This window comes from Aulonocara sp. 'chitande type north' Nkhata Bay, linkage group LG16 (assembly GCF_057382095.1).
Source record: "Aulonocara sp. 'chitande type north' Nkhata Bay isolate Kocher_YH1m ecotype deep benthic linkage group LG16, A_spYH_male_GT1.1, whole genome shotgun sequence".
Lineage (NCBI taxonomy): Eukaryota > Metazoa > Chordata > Actinopteri > Cichliformes > Cichlidae > Aulonocara > Aulonocara sp. 'chitande type north' Nkhata Bay.
This window is the reverse complement of record NC_141359.1, coordinates 11,321,627-11,342,451: the sequence shown is the minus strand read 5'-3', so window position 1 is coordinate 11,342,451 and position 20,825 is coordinate 11,321,627. Positions and strand designations below refer to the sequence as shown.

Sequence of the window (20,825 nt, the reverse complement as noted above, 5' to 3'; positions counted from 1 at the left end):
GTCACCACCCATCTTGAGGAGTTTGCCCCCTCACATATACTAATGTGCCACAAACAGGACTTTAATATCACCAACCATTCCCATGTTATTACGGTGTATCCGTATAAATGGCCCACCCTGTAGTTTTGCAGTTCAGAGCCACATCCAGGAAATTAAATATTGAGTTTTGCTGATTAATATTTGTTTAATCAACAAAACTCAACAACTTGCTGCTGGACGGTGATTTTAAACAAGTCAAGCCTCACACTGCTGGCGCTTCCATAAATGGTTCTGCATAACAGCATTTGCTCATAAAAGAAATTTCTCACAGCATTTTTCATGTAAGACAAGTTAATGAATTCAAAAACGAGTTTAAGTTATAGGATCACTGTAGTACTTAAGATGTATGCTTTGGAGATTCTCATAGCATCTTAATACTTCAGTGTCTGTGGGATGACATTCCTATAGATAAAGGCACGACCAAATGAGAGTTGGAGAAAACAGTGCAGGCTGTGGAATGTTGTATACACTGCACAGTTAAGCGATTTTGAATCAGGAGATAAAAATGCAATAAGTCTTCAGTTGCAGCAGATTGTCCTTTCATCAACCATCAATTTGAGGTTTTTAGTTTAGTACAGCAGTGTCACATTCAGCTAGAATTCACTGCCTCTCTATTTGTTACAACATAATGCAAAATTAATAATGGTAGAAATGAAAGATTTGGGGCGAGGATATGATCCCAGTCAGGGGAGCATCTGTACTGAATCACTAGTTCAGTAAGTTGAACTGTTAACCCTTTGGAAAAGAATGTGTTTTTTTACTATGAGACTGAGTAAGGAGTGCAAGACAAAATCTGGATTTTCCTTTCCCCTCTCCTTTTTTATGTCTTCAGAATGACAAAAGGGTGGTGGTGGGAGGACCTGGCAGCTTCTACTGGCAGGGTGAGTGTAACACTGACTTACGTGTAGGCGTTTGTGTGTGTGTTTCCTGCTGCCACCTTAAAGCAAGTGTGGTGACTCACACATGAAGACAAACAGTTCATTTCCAGGTCATCCAGCCAGCCCTGTTTTCACTGCCCCTCTCTCTGTTTTTAGTTCAGGGTGAACAGACAGAGACCGGCACCTTTTTATGAATGACAAGTAGTAACAAATAAGGCTATGACAGAGCATTCAGGCCGAACACTGTGTCAAAAAGGTGTTTGTATATCCCTCCACATCGTTGATAACATGGTCTGCTGCTCGATGAGGCTTTCAGCTGAGCTGTCAGTGGTTTTAAAAGCTGCTGGATCAGCATGAGCAGTGTGTGCTGTGTCACTGTGGGGTCTGGGGGCAAGAGAACATTTACTGTAACTGTATTACAATACTTAATAATAATAATAATAATAATAATAATAATAATAATAATAATAATAATAATAATTCATCAGAATCAGAAAGACTTTATTTATCCCCAAGGGGCAATTAACATACAACAGAGCAGCATGACGTTGAAGAACAGGACATGGCATAAACATGAAAGGGTTAAAGAAAGGTAGTTTTTCTGAGTCTATCCACTGGAATACAGAGTCATAACTATTGTTTTATAACTCTTAACTGAAGTGGACTTTGTATTCAAGTTCAAATTTGGTCCTAAAAACTGTTTTGCTTGTGAGCTGCATATAAAATTCATTTTAACTGTTGCAATTTTGATCAGCATCTGTGGTTGGAATTGAAGCACCCAGTTTTGTTTTGTTTTTTTTCTACGTTGACAAAAAGTAACTCAGATTAAAAAATAATGAACAAAAGAAAAAGCTGTTATTATGATGTTGTCTGTAGCGTAGTTTTCACAGGTACAGTTGATCAGAATGTTAACAGCTATAGGAAAAAAAACACTGATCTCAACTTGTAGTTAACGGCATTACTCACTGCACCATCTCACTCTGGACCATAGCATGCATCATCGCACGCTTAAGATTTTAATGAGCAGGTAAAGCTATGAGGTGTGTGTGTGTCTGTCTGTCTTTCTATATCTGAGCAGCATTTTGTAATGTTTGTCTGGCCATCTGATATTAGAGGGTGTGACATGGATTATACCCCGAACGCTGAGTCAGTCACACAATTTTTTTTCCCCCCTTTATGGTCATAGTCTTCCTGCGCCTTCCTGTGTTAGCCTAATGATTGTTTCCTGTTGAGTCAGCACTCACAGTTACACACTCCACACTGTTGTTTCTGATTTGATAGCTGTTAATGCTGCGTCTCTGTGGCTCCTTTAATTACAAGTTGTATGTTTTTTGTTTTTTTCTCGACACCAAAAGTGCGTCAGCGTGTAAACACACATGTGAAAGAACTTTTTCTTTCTGCCCTTTACCTCCTTCACTTTTTTTCTGTTCCCCTAAATTGCTGGTGTTTTTTCACTTTTGTCTCTTGTGCTCTAACATTTTTCTTTTCCATCTTTTTTTCTCTCTTGCTCTCTATCCTCACTCTTTCCTTGTGTTCTGTCTTGCTTTGCTCTTCTTGTTCTCCTCCATGCCGTCTCCTCTGTCTTTTCTTCTTCTCTGTCCTCCTCTCTCTTCAGGTCAGCTGATCTCGGATGACGTCTCAGAGATTTTTACCCGCTTCACTAATGATTACTTCACCCGTTATGGAAACACGCTCTCCACCAAGTCAGCCAATGCCCAGTATGACGACAGTTATCTTGGTAACTACACAATCATGTACACACCTTCAGTCAGATTTTCATAACTTCTATGTTTATGTCTCAGAGCTCTTTGTTAACCAGTGGGTGGAATCCATCTTTTGCATGTAGTCTGTGATCATCATATTAGTGCTGGTCTACAAGCAGGACCTGGTATAAAGAGATAAAAAAAAAAAAAACTGCTGCTTGAGTTTTTTTATGTGTAAAATAAATAACTGTCAAATATAAAACTATGAAAGCAAAGTTTAACAGTAAAGCATTTACACAAATTACAACGTTGCAGCTGCAAGCTTTGAGAACGATCCAAACACAGAGGATGAACTTTTCTAGTGTGTCTAGCTTTTGAGAATGTGCCTGTAAATTACAATATGTTTGAATTATATACACAAATTCTTATTTAGAGGTCCTTGTGCATCTTTAAACATTTTTTGAAACGATCAAACCCCAGAAAATTTGAACAGTTTGACCGAGAGACTCTGTGATTGTGTTCACAGGATACTCTGTGACAGTTGCAGACTTCAATGGCGATGGAAAGGACGGTAAGAGGGATAATGAAGGGGATTTATATAATGCAAGTGTACTGCAAATACACCAGTGTGAAATGTTCACACAGTTTTCACACACTTATAAAGAAAAGGCTCGGAGTGAGTTGAATTAATTGCTCTGTTTTTTAAAGGCAGTGTCCCGTGGACGCCCAGCTTCCCTTTTAAAGCCACAGTAAATGTAACAGTGTTGGGTTTTTTGATTTTCATATAAACCAAGTCAATGGCATAATTATAACAGCAATATTTGAAGCAATAGCAAAAAAAGTCACATCTGTAGTTAGATGATAACCAGTCTGTTAGTGTCTATCTGTTCAACTTTTTATGCTTCCACAGATTTTGTGACTGGAGTACCGAGGGGGGAGAAGGCGCTGGGTTATGTAAGTGTTACAAGCTCACACACACTTCTCAATGTTTGAACTATGCCAAGTTACGGCTGTTGTCCTAGAGCTTCCATAGTGCAGGACATGCATATTATCCAGTCAGTCTGTGGTCAGAGAGTGTACCTACCTCAGGGCTTTAGGCAGAGTGCTTCATAGCATCTAACCAACAATTATCAGCTAGTGCTCTGCTTCAGATATTCACTGTCAGTCTTCTCAAGCTCAAGCTGTGATTGGATGATTGGTGGTTTCTCTTCATCTAGTTGTATAACAATTTAAAGCAAACCGTTATTGAGAGTTCAGAGTTTCAGTTACAAAGACTAACTTCAATTCTTCTTATGTTCATTACATATGGTTAGAGTAATAAACCCACACTTTAAAGACTTAAGATTTTTTTTCATTAGGAAACATAAGCTTGCTGTTAAATATTAATCATTGTGGCTTCATATTGCATTGCAAATAAAACACAGAGAAAAATAAGCTAAAAATACAGCACTGTCTACAGCACCATGTGTATCCGGTCGTTAAGTGATGACGTGACGAATCCTACTTCCGGGCCTAAAGTAGTCTGCGTTTAATATGGCTTTTGTGTTGTTAACATGTTTAATGTTATGTATTTTCTTCTATTTGATCTCAAAAAGCTCCTAAAACAGTCAGTGATCACTGTTGACCTCCCTCGGCTTTTATTACCGCTAATCATTTATTTAAGCTCAGTTTTTAAAACCATAGGATGTAACTACAGCCCAGCCCATGCAGCAGTATATGAATGACTAACCTCGTATTGTGGATGGATTATCTCAGTTGTTCTCCTGGCTGAAGTTTGGTCCTTTTACAGCATCCTGCCATGCGATTACATTTGTTCCTGACCACCGAGAACACTCACGTTAACTTTTATCGAGTGGGAAAAAAGTTAGCTTGTTTATATTATGCTAACATAGCTGTGTCGCTAGCGGTCATGTAGCACATCATTATATACCAGCTAGCCAAACTTCAGTAACCCTACAAACGTCACTGCTGTTTAGTTTTCTGTCTTCATTTATGTTGGAAGTGATAGCAGAGCTGTACGTTTTAATTTGTTTCCAAAACCCTGTAGTCAGGATATGCTATATTGTATTTAGATAGAAGCTAGCGAGCTAACTTCCTGCTAACTTCTAACTCCGTTAAATGTCATAAATTCCGTTTTCATGGATGCCTTGATGTTAAACTCAATTGTTACACCTGGTAGAGCAGAACGCTGATCATTTTATTAAAGATGAAAGACTTTAGACAGTTTTTCAACTCTCAGTAATGCCATAGTGATCGTTTGATATATGGACCTGCAGCAGAGTTTAGGTCCAGACACTGATAGTGACGTCAGACTTAATGACCGGATAGAAAAGAGTAAGAAAAGAAGACATAATGAAGTACAAATCTCTCTTGGGTTTAATTTTGTAGTTTGGAGTCACGTCCAGGATATAAATATTGAGGTTTGTTGATTAATTTTTAAGTAATTGTTGGAGCCAAGGGTATAATGCAGCTGATGTGGGCTATTATAAACCAGTGAAACTGCTTGCACTGGCTTATTACTGCATAAGTGAAGAAGTGGCAAAGATCAGAGAAAGTTGTATAGCAGAAACAGATTTTTTTTCCCTTTCATAATGTCTGGTAAACTTTTAGAGGGGCTGGACCCTTAGATTAGGAACCAGTGCACAAAGCTGGATTCAACGGTGCTGCTGACATTTGATGATTCTGTGTTATTACTGTAAATGTGTTATGTCAATAACAGAAGCAGAAGATGCTTTATTATTGTGAGATGCACAGCAGCACTGCTGAGTTCTAAAAGCGTTAATGGGGATTTAGCTGCTGATCTGTGCTGTGTTTCGATGTTTTAGGTGAACATCTTTAACGGCGCAGTCATGGAGTCCATGATCAACTTCACAGGGTCACAGGTGAGTTGTGGGACAGCCATACTCTGTGGCACAGAAAGCCACAGCTGCATGTTTCAAAGTGGGTTTGCCCCTGAGGATATAATCAGTAAAACAAGGGGTGGAGAAAAACAAAAAATCAGCAGGCGTTCTAGATCAGTTTACAGATTGCACGAGGCCAGTTAGAAATATTGGAAGTTGACACGGGTGTTTGGTTGCCTGGAGGAGACGAGCATCAGCGTGCATTGTAATGTAACAGCTTGTACTATACCGTTTTGAACCTGCTTTGAAATACGGTCTGATTGTGGTTTATTAATGAGCTGTTCACCAACAGTTACTTTTCAAGAAGCTGTAATCCAGATGATATTCACTTATTACATTGAGAAAAATGATCGATCATGTCTACACAGAGGGGTTATATTCAGCTGCACATTAAGCATCTCAGTGAGCTGCAAATGTTTTTTTAGTTTGCTGTAAAACACCTAAATGTCAGAAGAACAGAGCAGTTTTTCCTGCTACCACAAAGAAACGTGCTGGATGCCTTTTTAGTAATGGTCAGTGTCAGATGGCAAGAAGAAGAGAGCTGCTCCTGTATCCACTGTATTATTATTTTGGTAGTTCTGAAGGGTTGAAGAAACCAGGCTTTGGATCTTTTTAGGTGTAGAAGATCCTGTGAACACTGATCTTAAATCAAGATGTAAACTGCTCCAGATGCAGATGTAGCAGAGGGGGAGGAGGGTGGGGAGGAAAACAGACTGTCATCGCTCGAGTTAATTAGTTCCTCTTCGTTTTCCTGTCTGTCCACCATAGCTCCCTCTCTGAACCTTGTAACCTCACTTTTCAGCTTCCTGCTGCCTGCTTTCTCTTTAAAGAGACAGACGCCTCTCCCTGACGTCAAGCCTCTCACTCCTCCTTTAGTTTTCTCTGAATGTCTTCTGTTTATGCGATCTCACCTCTGATATCATTGTGCTAGTCACTGGGTTGTGGTTTGAGAACGGCCTCTTATTTCACTCAGAAGCCGCTGATGGACTGTGTTTCTTTACGAGGAGAAACATCATTCTAGCTTGTATCAGAGATGCAGCCATTACATCACAACTATTTACAGAGATATAACATTGAGTTCCTAAAGACTATTAACTTCAAAAGGCCACAGTAGTCTGACAGGCAATAAATGCTTTTGATTTTGTAATGCTAATATAATATACTTAAATAAAAAGTTCAATCTAAAGATTTCCAATCTGACCAAAATGTTTGTGACTGCGTGTTTTCTTGTGTGAACTCATGATTCCATCTCCTCGACTCTCCTTTGCTCTCATCTTGTAGATGGCCGCGTACTTTGGACATTCAGTTGCAGCTTTTGATGTCAACAATGACGGGTGAGTACGTGTTTGTGTGTGCTCATACAATTTCCCCATCTGTGGTTTAAGACAAGCCCTCCAATAAAAGAATAGATATATTCTTCTGTACGTAGATATCCGTACAGCACCATCCATGGAATTTATGGCAGAACAATTTTTGTCACCACAGTGCAACAATAGGATGACAACATATTTCCACTGAACTGTCTCTCTTTGCAGTTGGTGGCAGTTGGGGGTATTATTTGCTGTGTTTTGCTGCTATTTGGTGTGGTTCTGTGTGTATGTGTGAGTGTGTATCAGTGTTTTCTGCCGTGTTAAAGCTACATATTAAACCGGAATCCATTTTTCTTTAAATATCTGAATCCTACTTCCAATCACCATTAAAATGACAAGAGCTGACACTTAGAAGAGCTAATGTTTGTCCAGCTTGGGTAGTGTTTGGGGGAAATATGAATGGCAGATATTTTTATATTAATGCGTCTCTAAAGTAGACTTTGGTGTACTTGTACCCTCGATAGTGAAGTGAGCTCTGTTATTTTCTCTTGCGAGAGCTCCCGGGTAATTTAAAAGCACATTGAAGACTTTTTACAACTGCTTTTGACCTCTGGAAACGCTCAAACTTCAACACTGTTCACTTTGCTGTCAGCTTGAGCTTTGATGGCCTCTTTTAAGTGAAACCAGAACGCGGCTAAATTTGGAGTGTTTCGAGACTTTACACGTTTGTGAAGGTTGCGGTGGTTCATACACTTGTTTACGTGTTTAGTTGTGTGCCAACTAAAATAAGTGGTGTGAGAGAAGCTGGGTGCTAATGCCATCGCTTTAAGGAAGTGGTGAAAATTATCAAACACAACCACCAAACCTCTCAGAGGATGTTTGACCATCTTATCAGTGTTTCTGTTCAGCATGCTAACAAACACTGACTGCTTGTTCCCATCTGCTCCTGTTGTGAGAGTATTGTGTTAACTGGTTGATGATGATAAACAGCTGGTTGGTCTCTATTGGTGCGTTTAAGAAAGAGGAAATAATGAGTGTCAGTAAATCTATTAAAATCTATTTATCTGGCAAAGAATCAGAGTGGGTGAAATGTGGGTAACATTGTGGAAATGTGATACTAGAGTTGTTGTTGTTTATCAGTCGACACAGCTCTGATGTCTTCTGAGTGACATTTAAGTCTTTCCGCTGTTGTTGATGGAGCAATGCTGCACGGCACCTTCTAAAGTAAAAAAGCAGTTGAGATAAAATCACTCCATACTGAGCGATTCGATGACTCGGTGTATAGTTTTGTTTAAACAGCCTTTTCACCCGTTCTTGTGCCATCTCTGTCCTCTCTACAAGCACTCTTCTTCACAAAGGGATGTAAAGGATGACAGACGCTTTGCCCTTAGAATAATATGGATACACTGTGTTTTAGTTATAAATATAAAATGCAGATGAATGAATATTAAATTAATATAATCAAATAATAAGTAATCTGGTGTTCTTATTTTGTGTTTCATCTGTCTGTCAGTAATATGGATGTGTTTGTTGGAGCTCCTCTCTTCATGGACAGGGGCTCAGATGGAAAACTGAGGGAGGTGGGACAGGTAGGCACACACAGAGCATCCGTTGCATATGTGCATACATACATACTCATACTGTAAAAGTGTTTGACAGATTAGGTGAACTGTGCTTTCTTTGTTTTTTATTAAAGAAAGCAAATATATTTAGCTGGAAACTCATCAAATTTGTAAGAAGTAATTAGAAAATTAACAACTCTGTGCCGAAGTATGAAGCTATTTTAAAATAGTGCTGTCAGTGTTAATATTGTTAAAATGAAGTTAACAAGAGTTAGCTAAGGCGTAGGGCTGCACGGCATCAAAGCATGCAGCAAGTTAGCACGGATCGCCCCGTGCTAACTTGCTAATGGAGATTTGCCGCGTTACTGCAGTTATGGCGTTAACATCATTTTAATGAGATTAACGCTGGCAGCACTAATTTTAAAATATTAATACTGTAACACAAATTTAAGGCAAAGGGTAAATCTTTCTAAAATATGAGCAAAATATAAAAGATGTGGAGTTTTTTGTTAGGCTTCAGTTTGTTAAAACCGTGTGTGTGTGTGTGTGTGTGTGTGTGTGTCTGTCTGTGTGTGTGTGTCTGTCTGTGTGTGTGTGTGTGTGTGTGTGTGTGTGTGTGTGTTCTTCAGGTGTCTGTCTATCTTGGTCGGGGTGGATTTTCCTTCCAACCACCTCGGTTGCTCACTGGGTCCGAAGTTTACGCCAGATATGGCTCTGCCATTGCAGCGCTAGGAGACCTGAACATGGATGGCTACAATGGTAACAGAGAGCACCACAACACACCACCCTCTCCCCCTCCGGTGTTTTAGCTCTTTCTGTCTTTGTGAGGATAAAGTGAGCCACTAACCAGTTCAAGCCCCCACACATCCCTTTGATGATGAAGACCAGTTGAAACAGCGGTTTAAAACTGAAATTTGTCCACAGATACATATGTGTGGATACAAACACAGACACAGGTCCCTGCTGAAGTATACATGATTTAGTAAATGCATCAGCTGCTTTTCACCTTGACATCTACACAGTAGTTCTTTACCCACTCCACATCTCCCTCCACTCTTGTCCAGATGTGGCCATCTCTGCTCCTTACGGAGGCCCCAACCATAATGGCTTGGTTTACATCCATAATGGCAGCCCTCAGGGGCCCAAAGCATCACCATCCCAGGTAAATGCCACACCTGCCCCTTCCATTCACTGTGTTTATATACACTTTAGTTACCCGCTTATAGTTAGATTTCTACAGTAACTGGATTTTGTAAATGTTATATAGGTGACAACTTTTATTCTTTGTTTTCATTTTTAAGACTTCTGTTTAGTGTTTATGGTGTGAAGCGCTGTACACAGTGAAAATCCTGCCCACACTCTGAAGTCGTCACAGGCAAAGACTGCTGAAACCAGTGATTCTAACCTCACTGAAAATACAGCAAACATAAAGTTTTCACTTAAACTGGTTCACAGTTAGTCTGGGATTACCATAAAACCCTGATTAGACATTCAAAGAATGGCTGTAAGAACTATTTTAGTTATGTTTGTTTTTAGTTTCACTTTCAAATCAGCTGATTTAGATAACTGGATTCAGTTCTGACCACTGTGCAGCTGGTCACGTCGATGTGGCCTTCCCACATCCTCCCAGTCACGTTGGTGTGCTATAATTTTTAGCTGAAAGGACGTTTACTACTATAGCAACAAGAGCTCCAACATAAACTTTTAATTTGAAATGTTTGCCTCATCTCTCAGCGCCTGGAGGGCAAATGGGCATCCAGTTACATGCCCCCTAGCTTTGGGTACTCCATGTCTGGAAATACTGACATAGACCAGAATGGATATCCAGGTAAAGACACACACACACACACACACACACACACACACACACACACACACACACACACACACACACACACACACACACACACACACACACACACACACACACACACAGAAACGTGTACATGTAGAGAAGCACAGCAGGAGGCAAATGAATGTCAGTAGCTGTGCTGTGAAAAAGAGCTGATGTGTGTTTCTGCCCCACAGATTTAATAGTTGGAGTGTTTGGAGCAGACAAAGCCGTTTTGTACAGGTAATCAAATCCTTAATCTACACTGCGTGTGTGAGTGTGCTTGCCTGCTGTGACTGTGTGTGTGTCTGTAATGCTTCTGATAGAAGCTGATGAGTTTAATGAGCAAGGCCACCTCTGATATCAAAGAGCTGCTGTTTTCATTCAGCTCCTACTGGCTTTACAGATGCTATTAGGACACGTTCAACCTTCATCCCCGTGCTCATTTGTTTTTGTTTGTTAATATTTATGTACATATATATCCTAAATGTTTAATGTGAACCCTTTTCATACAGTCATACTCATTCATAACCGCTTAGAACAACCAGATGTGCATGGAGTGTTTCCATTGTTGAGGTCTTGAAACCAGATGTGATGAGTGAGTGGAAGGGTTTCTGACTGGGGCACTGTACGCTCAGCTGTCAATTGCAATAACTGCTTTCTAAAATGTACAGTAGAATCAGTGATGTAGATCATGCAGTCATTATGGAGGCATGTACTCAGATCAAGTTAAAGGAGAGTTTTGCAGAGACTTGTTGCAACAACAGCTGTCGACCCCCTGCTGGACATTAAGAAGAATGCAGGTTTAAGGCCTAGAACATTAAGTAAAAGTGTCCACATATTCACTGGAATTCCTAAAAGCTTGTTTTTCCATACTTAATTTTCCAAAACAAACCAAATGCAGGACGAACAACAAGGTTTAAAAACAGCTTTGTCCCAGCAGCCATGGCAGCCATGTGACATGATGCTGTGTGGTTTTTAAATACTTTTGTCTGTCTTAATGTGTTCTGCCTTGAGCACCTTACAAGGCAATTTTTAAATATACTTTTAAAAATCATTTGTAAAATGCTAAATGCTTGATTAGAGCTGTAACAGTCGATTAGTCTTTCATCAAAATCTTTCATCTTAATAAGCAACTTTTTTGTTGCTTGTATTGTCACTGACCTAACCTCGGTGTGTTGTGCATGTACAGAGCCCGTCCAGTGATCAGTGTAAATGCCACGTTGGACATCACACCCCTGATCATCAACCCTGAGGAAAAGAACTGCACACTGTCTAATACCAGCACACCTGTATCATGGTGAGCAGTCACATTTCTACTAAAACATGTACTTGTAGTCTTTTCTGACAGGTTTTTTCTTTTTCTTGTCAATACGTTCGGTTCGCCTGCACACATAAACACCTACAGTCATCCTTTGCTGTGCATTTTTGTCAATAACTGATTGAAACATCATTGTTAAACATTATTAGGGGGGACTCATGTGTTGTTTTTCAGTTTTAAGGTGAAGTACTGTCTGAAGGTCAACGGCCATAGGGCTCCAAACCTGCTCAGTAAGTAAATCTGCAGAAGCTACATCCGATTTTCCCTCCGCACAACAAGAAGAGTTGCATTAGTTGTGGCGGTGCAACATTCACATTTTGTCTAATAACTCTCCCAGCTTTCCGAGTGCACCTCATGTTGGACCGCTTGAAGCAGAAGGAGACGACTAAGCGTGTCTTCTTCCTGCACAGTGGCACCTTTCAGTACTCCAAAAACACGACCGTGTCCAACGGCAAAGGGCCGACCTGCGAGGAGCAGTGGGTCTACCTGGTGAGCGAGTCACACGGTTTAGGATCACAGGACTAACACAGGATGAAAGATGCTTTTAGAGATGCATGTTAACTGGATTTGTGACCACAGAGGTTTTCAAAGTTTGAAGGATAAAAGGAAAATGCTTCCCAGGAATGGATTTACAAACATGGCTCTTTATGTTTCCTCCTGCTCTGTCAGGATAATCGAGAGTTCCGGGATAAGATCACTCCCATCTCAGTGTCAATGGAGTACAGTATGAACTACCAGCAGGCTGCAGACAAAACGGGATTGCAGCCTATTGTTGACATGTCATCTCCATCCGAAATCAACAAACAGGTAAGTATGTGCAGCTTATTCAATGAATGAACAGCGATCTGTGACTTTTAGGGCCTTTGGTAGTCATGTTGGCATGTAGAGAATGATAGTTCACAATAAATTTTTTTGATAATGAAGGCTTTATAGTAGTTTGGACCAAACAATACTGAATGACTCCTTTTATTTATCGTTCTTTGATACTGAACATCTTCATCTTTGCTCTTCTCTCCATCAGGTTCATATCCTGTTGGACTGTGGGCCTGACAACATCTGCAAACCTGACCTCAAGCTGTCGGTTAAAAGGTGAGAAAACAAACTCAACCTAAGTTAAACCAAAAAGTTTTGCCAATGAAATCAGGACGGAAATTTAGGTTGAAACCCTCAGTTTAGTGTTCTTTGCCTCCCTTCAGTGACCGTGACCAGATTTACATTGGCGATGATAACGCTCTGACCCTGGAGATCACAGCTGAGAATCAAGGCGAGGGAGCCTACGAGGCCGAACTCCACATCTACCCTCCGCAGCAGGCTGACTTCAGCGGTCGCAGTCAGGTAATACAGACACCACTCCACTTTGCCCAGATTCAGGCAAAATCAGTTTAATGTTCACTTTGAAGTGAGGAGATACATTTTCCTGCTGCTGTACTTTGAGAAATAAAGCTGAAAAGTTCTTGCATTGGAATGTTTGTTCATAAAGTATTACTGTACAATCCAGTTCATCATTGAGCTGGTAATAATTCTTGTAATAATCAGTGATGTCTTATTTTTCTTAGGCCCTGTCTAGGCTGTCCTGCGCCTACAAGAAAGAGAACCAGACTAAAATGGTGGTGTGTGACCTTGGAAACCCCATGAAGGGAGGAACTAAGGTCAGTGATCGGTGCATGTAAAGACACACACACACATAGGAGTTGGTCCAACTGGAAGTTGATCAGAAGGGAAAGAAAACTTTAAAGCACATTTGATTTGCCCGAATAAATATTTGAATCAAATATATTGAACTGCAGCTTTAAAATCAGAATACGTCAGTAATGAAGTTTCGATTATTTTGAGTGACCTTTGTTCACCAAATCAAGTCTAGTGATGTCTGCTGGATTTTCTTGCATCCTCCTGCTCACTGATTGTCCCTGTCCCTGTGCTCTCATTGGTCAGATGGTGGCTGAGTTGGGGTTCAGCGTGCAACAGCTATCAGAGGACGACACATCTGTCCGCTTTGACCTGCAGATAGTCAGGTACGGAACAGTGTTTGGTCTCTTTGTTCTGACCCTGCTTTAACTCATCAAATTTAACCCATTTTGATATTTGATAGAAGCAAAAATACCCTGGATGCTACGCTTTTGTATAGGTGCTATAAATGTTTGTACACCGAGACTGCTCCTGGACAAATTCGACCTGAATCGGTTCAGATCAGGTGGATTTTAAATCTTGGGGAACAGGAAAACTGTGTAGGAGTGGTCATATGTGGTACACATAAGAACAAAGGTCATAACGAGGTCAGATGGTGCCTTCACACAGAAACAAGAGCTGTAATAGGGTGGTGGGGTGGTTAGGAAACAGGGCAAGAAGGTTCCTGGTTCAAATCCCAGCTGGGGCCTTTCTGTGTGGGGCTTGCATGTTCCTCCTTTGCCTGCTGGGTACTCCAGCAAAAATGCACGTGTTAGGTTAATTGTTGATTCTAAATTCAATTCAATTCAATTTTATTTATATAGCGCCAAATCAAAACATAAGTCGCCTCAAGGCGCTTCATAGATACAGAGAAAAACCCAACAATCATATGACCCCCTATGAGCAAGCACTTTGGCAACAGTGGGAAGGAAAAACTCCCTTTTAACAGGAAGAAACCTCCAGCAGAACCAGGCTCAGGGAGGGGCGGCCATCTGCTGCGACCATGGAGCCATGGAGGTAGATAAAGTGCTGTATGAAAGTCAATGTGTGACTAGTAGAAAAATGCATTACAAACATTTCATTAGGATTAATCATCAGTTTAGTTTGGTTATTAGCAATGTTCCCTCTAATTTTTCATGTGTCTGAGTGAACAAACAAACTCCCTGAGCGATCCCTCGGACCACTGTGAGCAACATTAGACGTGTGCACTGTGGTCACGCCAGCATCAAATCCATCCAAGTCACATGGTTTATTAAAATAATCAAATTACAGCATTTACGTTTATGTTAGACGACTTTTAAATAACTGCTTTAGCCCACTTACAATGAAAAATTTAAAAAATCTTGTTCATGACCTGTGTAGTATGTTCACACTATTGGAAGTAAGTAGTAGTAGTATGTTTTTGCTCACAGGCGGAGAGTGTTTTCGAGCGTTTTCCTTATAAAACGCAGTTTTTACCGTTTCTTCCCGCAGTAAATATAAACAACGATGGTATTCAGGAAGAAAACCAAACATTAAAAATATTTTTATCATATCTCTGGTTTTACGTGGCCCATCAACACGATTTAAAAACTGGTATAAAGTCGACACTTTTTCCGTCAATTGTTCCGTCTGTCCTGCTCACACCTCCAATGGTTGTACACGTTGTCATTAACGTGGCTTCACTCCACATCATCCACGCTGCTTTGCTAGCTAAAACACCGGTGTCGGCACATAAGGACGCTGTCATAGTCTGTCAACGACGTTGATTAGCTGCGTATATACGAATGTGAATCGCATCATTGGCTGGACTATGGGATAAGGTGGCATCGTTCTAATCCCATACGGGAGCAGCCAGCGACTTACTGACTCACACTGCAAAACAGAATTGTTAAAGTTTTAATTTTAATTTCAATTCAGGTAGATTTTTTTTTTGTGCGCAGCACAGATTTTCTGTGTGCAGAGAGTGTGCCAGCAGTGCGCAATTGCGCAGCTTAGAGGGAACATTGGTTATTAGTCAAATGGGCTGTTTATACATTCTAAACAGATCTGTTGTTTAAAAATTGTTGTACACAATCACTATGATGGACTCTCTGGCCTTGGTCAAAATTGAGTCGAACTTACTTCGAAGGCCTGAAATATCAACAGTAGGTAATTCTGGGTAATTGTAATGAGTGCCGCATAGTGCCACCTACTGACAGCACTTCAGTTTTTGTTTTCTTTTTCATATTAGCACACAAACACTGGTGTATAGAGAGGCAAAAGTTACACAAAGACTAAAATCAAGGCTAAAATATAAATAAAGTTTTCATTTTGTCATTATGAGGAATTAATGGTAGTCTCAAGAAGTGTTTAAAATGAAGGATTTCAGTACATCCTGTATCCAGTGTGAAATGATAAGGACTCTGCTGTTATTCCAAGGACACAAAAGAAAATCAGGGTACAGTAGCATCAACACACCTCAGAAGGTTTAGCGTGATAGAAGCTAACTGCAATCAGACTGAGTGTTAAGCCCACTTAATTCATTAAAGCAGAGCTGTTTTCCTCGTCTCGCTCATCTGAATGACAAAAGCCCTGAAACTCTGAAGGAAGCAGCTCCGTCTTCACATTCTTCTGTGTTAGTGTTTTTGTACTTCTGTGGCAGAGAGAGAGAGAGAAGTATGTTAATGAAGGGTTTTCAGCAGTCTTTGGTTCGCCTCCTCTTCAGCTCATCGACACACTCGTACTGCACAGCAGTTTCACTGCTCCTTAAATGTGTGCCAGGAGATTTCTGAAGGCCGTTTCTCTCTTTTTGTCATCACCTTTGACATGTACAGATTAACTATGTTTTAACCTTTTCTCATATTCTTAAACTTTTTAAGGTAGTTATCTTTATTATTATCCGTTACATTTGACTTATTCCTGATTTATTTTTGATTTCTTTCATGAGCTCTACATTTTAGCAACTTTGTTGGTGATTACTGTATTTATTTGTCAGGTTGGAGCAACAGATTTTCAGTCAGTTAGTTGCAGTTGAGTGTTGTGATGTCTTTGATTTGCAGTATGGCACTGACAGCATTTTGTTCACGATAAGCACAAATGTAGAATTTAGCACTTTAGCATCAGGTTCGAACTTTTAATCAGGATTTTACTTTTTTTAGTATTTATTACCATCATTCACTGGACTTATTATTCAATAGTGGCTTTCATTTTATTTTATCTTTATCTTTATTTGCCTTTTTTATGACATATATCTTCTTTGAAATGTCTTTTAGATGCTTTACAAATAAGAATAGAGTAATCAATAAGTTGTAATATTTCTCCAGCCATTCATTCATTTTCTTCAGCTTATCCAATTTAGGATCCTTACATTAGAAATGTAACAGACTCCAGGACTGAGTTGCTGCGCATAAGATAGGGTTCTGGCAGAGCCTATCATAGCTGTCCTAGGACGAGAGGCACGGTTCCCCCTGGACAATTTGTCAGTCTGCCGCAGGGCTGAATCATAAAGACAGACAACCATTCATTGCATTCAGACCTGTGCGCAGTTTGAATTACTGATGTAACTAAACCTGGCACAGTGGTTAGTACGATGGCCTCGCAGCAAAAAGGTCCTGGGTTCAAATCCAGCCTCTACGTCTTCTCCCGTGTCTGTGTGGGTTCTCTCAGGTGACTCTGGCTTCCATCTACAGTCCAGAGACGTGTGCGAGGTTAGGTTATCTTAATAAGGTTAGATCATTGTATTCTGATGTTGTTTATTTTAACACATTTAGGGGTTAGGGATTTTGTTTGTTTGTTTGTTTGTTTGTTTGTTTTTGGTCATGTGAATGTGACTGTTTGTTGTTGATTTTTCAGCTCTAACCAGTTTGACAACACCAGTCCCAAAGTCACCAGCGTCATCAAACTGGCTGTACTCGCTAAAGTCTCCATCAGAGGGTAAAACGCACAGAAACACACACTGCTGCTCCTGAAGGTGTTTCTCTTTCTGCTTAAGAAGCTTCAAAAGAAGAGGCTGTAATTTATATGATTTTCCCAATAGTGTATTTAAATAATAATAATAATTGATAAGCTTGTTGCCTCATCTTTAAAAAGGGATGAGGCTTTAAAAGCTACAGAATTTGTACAACTATAAAAACAAAAGTGTTGACTACACCCTCATTTAACTGGTATATCTCTGACTTTGAAACTTGCTTTAAAAACAAGTTTTTATGATTCCAGCTTCACATTGTTCCTTAAAATGTGTTTCCAGGTCTTCATCTCCTGGTCAGGTGTTTATTCCTATCGCCAACTGGAAACCGAGAGACCCTCCTGTATTCGGTGACGACATCGGACCACAAATAGTACACGTCTACGAGGTACAGACACACGTGCACGAACATGCGGGAGAGACGGATGATTCTGTTTTTTTATCTCACTGATTTAACTAAGACTGCACAAGATGATAATATTATTATTATTATTATTATTATTAGCAGCAAGCATAATGTAATGTAGGTCAAGCTGACCTCATGATTTCACAATGAATTATGCTATATGAGACTGTATTTCTTGGTCTCCCACCCTTTTGGTATTATTGTATAGTTCAACTGCTTTTTGTTTTTTGAAATGATTTATTAGAGCTTCACAGTCACAGATTTAATGCCAGTGGTTATTGAAAATATTTCTTCTGTATTTTTATTTCTTTGGACTGAGATTAAAACTTGCATTCCCCTTTCACAGCTCCTGAACAACGGTCCCAGTACGTTCAGTAAGGCAGCGCTGGAGGTCAAGTGGCCGTACCAGTTTAGAAACAGCTCTCTGCTCTACATCACCAGCTACGACACAGAGGGACCCATCAACTGTACCACTGACATACAGATAAACCCACTCAATGTCTCTGTAAGGCACACAAATACAGAAACAACACAAATGCACACCAATACTCAAACAGTTCACAACATACAGCTTCTTTCCACAGTTTTGTCAATTGTGATCTTAAAGGTACTTCTTCTAAATTTGTGCTTAAAAATATGACTATCACAACCATGGATTATCTTAAAGAGATCAGCTGACATTAAACTATTGCCAGGCTGTACTTTATACCACTTTGTACCAAAACATGCTGAGTCAGTTTAACCTTCAGTTAAGCGGCCACATCATCACAGGACACACCTGCTTACAGTGGTGGCGAGAGAAAAAGGCAAAGCCTCTTGAGGAAATGGGGTAGCTAAATCAAATGTTCAAAGTCAAACAGCAGCGCAGACCAACAAACATGTCAGCACCAGCTGATAAAAAGCTGCCCTCTAGTGGTGAAAGTTTTTGTTGAATTCTTCAGTTTGTAATTAGACAAAGTAGCTTTAAACACCAATAAGAAGTATTTCTGCTGTTCCAATTAATAATGTGCTGCTGTGGCAGTGCTCCTTCTCTTACATGTTTCCAACAAATAAGCCTTTCTTTGTGTGTCTGTGTCTTTCAGAACCCAGTGAGCACTTCAAAGAACACCAGCACTGTTACGCCTGGAGGACGAGAGTCGGAGGGACGGAATCAAAACAGCGTCCGCCAGAGGAGAGATCTGGAGTCCAGAAATGCAGAGAATGACCTGCAGACACTGGTAAATCTACACAAGCACATATGCTTTGAATAACCCATTTGTATGACATGAAATTACACCTTGACTCATGCCTGATCGTGCTAAGAACAGCTGATGCATCCCAGCAGCTTTAGATGACATCTCCCAATCAAATTGCGTTCCTAAAGAAAAGCATTCATTTCGTGTGTGTGTGTGTGTGTGTGTGTGTGTGTGTGTGTGTGTGTGTGTGTGTGTGTGTGTGTAGGACTGCCACACAGCTAAGTGTCTGACACTGAAATGTCAGGTCGGTCGTCTAGAAAGGAGGAAGAACGCCATCCTCTTCATCTACTCCAGACTGGATGTCAACAACTTCCTCAGGGTAATCAAATAAAAGCACCTATGTTAGGGCAGAGCAATGTTACTGAACACAGCAACCAGCTCTGTGTCTGTGTTCTCTTAAATTATAAATGCATGCTCTTTTCTTTCTGTTTCCTTTCCTGATTAACACAACACAACATGCACTGGTTTGGGTTTGCTGTGTGTCTCCATCATATTATTGTAGTGTCTTTACCTTACAATATAGAGCACCTCGAAGCAACTGTTGTTGCAATTTGGTGCTATGCAAATAAATGGAATCTAATCACACAACAGAACATGTGTGCAACGTCTTAGAAACAAAAGCTGGTCTTTATAAAGTTTCACTGTTGCACTAACCCAGTGATGGCTGTCTGTGCATCTATGGGTGCATTACATGCAGTGGTTGCTAGTAGCTAATCCAACATTCATAATCTGGACTTTTTGCCAAAATGTAAACATATAACCAGAACAGTGTTGCCCAGACTGTCACATTTTTAAACCTCTGTCCTAATTTCTCTAATAGCTGAAGAACACATGTCTGTTGTTAGGTAATATCCATTCTCCAGGTCGTGATTTATCCTCAGCATTTTGGACTTCATTTGTCAGACATGTGACTTTTTTCCCTCCTTTCAGCCTGAGAATCAGAATCGTTCCTATGTGATACAATCAACGGCTAGCTTCAGTGTGATCGAGATGCCCTACAAGAACCTGGAGATGGAGCTACCATCCAATAGCACCACAGTAAGACACACAAACAGAAATGATCAGCACTGCATGGAAGACACAGAATTATCTACAAACAGAAAGTCAACACAAAATGCGTGTGCACATATACGGAGGTTTCATGAATGAAATACGTAGCAAACTAGTGACTTTAAAGTTATGGTTTTCTTCTGAAGTTCAAAGAATTTCACAGAAAGATAAACAAGCATACAAAACCTCTCAGTGCAGGAAGTCAGACTCATGACAGTAGACTCGTTATCAGCAAGGAGATGAAAAATAAGCTCTCTCACCTTGTTGTTACACAAACCAGTTCCTGTCTGCAGAAAAACAAAAAACAAAAGAAAAAATCTTGATTTCTGAATGAGCTCATATTTTCACATAAACTACATGAAATGTAATCATATAAACAGTAGGAGTCCCTTAATATTAGATTTTAAATCAGTCAGAGAAAACACATTCTTCAGTGTTTTGCTATAACACAGCAGTCTCTAAATCACTGATAAAACATGTTAGTGCAGGTCCACAGCGTGTTCGGAAGCACTCGCTGGCATTTAGACTCCCGACTCTTCGTAAAGATTATGGACCGTAGACTTAATGAAGCGTTGGAACAAGTTGATACCAGTCTTGAGGAATTTATTATAACAGCCTTAAAGGAACACAGATGGAAGGACAGTGCATATTTTAAAGAGTTAGATTGGTCATTTTATAACAGCATAATGACTTTAAGCTGATCAGGACGAAGTAAGTATGTTTTTGGTTTTGTCTCGTTTCAGGTGAGTGTATCAGTGGTTTGGGTGGCTGAGCCTCCTCCACCAGTGCCAGGCTGGGTGGTGGCTCTGGCTGTGCTGGCAGGACTGCTGCTGCTGGCGCTGCTTATCTTCATCATGTACAAGGTAGTAAACATGTCCATTGTCACTGTTCTTGTGCTGCTTTTTTCCTTTTTCCTAAGCTTCTGTAGTTTTACACTGAGACGTGTGTTCAGACGTTGCTCTTCTGTGTCAGATTAATGGCTGAAACACCACTTTCACTA

The 20,825-nt window shown here is 40.2% G+C and overlaps 1 protein-coding gene across 1 annotated transcript in view; it reads left to right on the top strand.

Moving 5' to 3' along the window:
* Positions 1-20,825, top strand: part of itgav (integrin, alpha V) — a 38,627-nt gene that overhangs the window by 14,333 nt on the left and 3,469 nt on the right. Inside the window, exons 6-31 of the mRNA XM_086267800.1 lie at positions 872-920; positions 2,533-2,655; positions 3,147-3,191; positions 3,531-3,574; positions 5,446-5,502; positions 6,802-6,854; positions 8,344-8,419; positions 9,022-9,151; positions 9,457-9,554; positions 10,127-10,220; positions 10,421-10,466; positions 11,416-11,523; positions 11,719-11,774; positions 11,882-12,033; positions 12,214-12,351; positions 12,566-12,633; positions 12,741-12,879; positions 13,101-13,193; positions 13,477-13,556; positions 17,023-17,103; positions 17,417-17,522; positions 17,887-18,045; positions 18,623-18,757; positions 18,981-19,094; positions 19,706-19,813; positions 20,569-20,688. Coding sequence (XP_086123926.1) covers positions 872-920; positions 2,533-2,655; positions 3,147-3,191; positions 3,531-3,574; positions 5,446-5,502; positions 6,802-6,854; positions 8,344-8,419; positions 9,022-9,151; positions 9,457-9,554; positions 10,127-10,220; positions 10,421-10,466; positions 11,416-11,523; positions 11,719-11,774; positions 11,882-12,033; positions 12,214-12,351; positions 12,566-12,633; positions 12,741-12,879; positions 13,101-13,193; positions 13,477-13,556; positions 17,023-17,103; positions 17,417-17,522; positions 17,887-18,045; positions 18,623-18,757; positions 18,981-19,094; positions 19,706-19,813; positions 20,569-20,688 — 2,472 coding nt within the window. The remainder of the gene's footprint in view (positions 1-871; positions 921-2,532; positions 2,656-3,146; positions 3,192-3,530; positions 3,575-5,445; positions 5,503-6,801; positions 6,855-8,343; positions 8,420-9,021; positions 9,152-9,456; positions 9,555-10,126; positions 10,221-10,420; positions 10,467-11,415; positions 11,524-11,718; positions 11,775-11,881; positions 12,034-12,213; positions 12,352-12,565; positions 12,634-12,740; positions 12,880-13,100; positions 13,194-13,476; positions 13,557-17,022; positions 17,104-17,416; positions 17,523-17,886; positions 18,046-18,622; positions 18,758-18,980; positions 19,095-19,705; positions 19,814-20,568; positions 20,689-20,825) is intronic.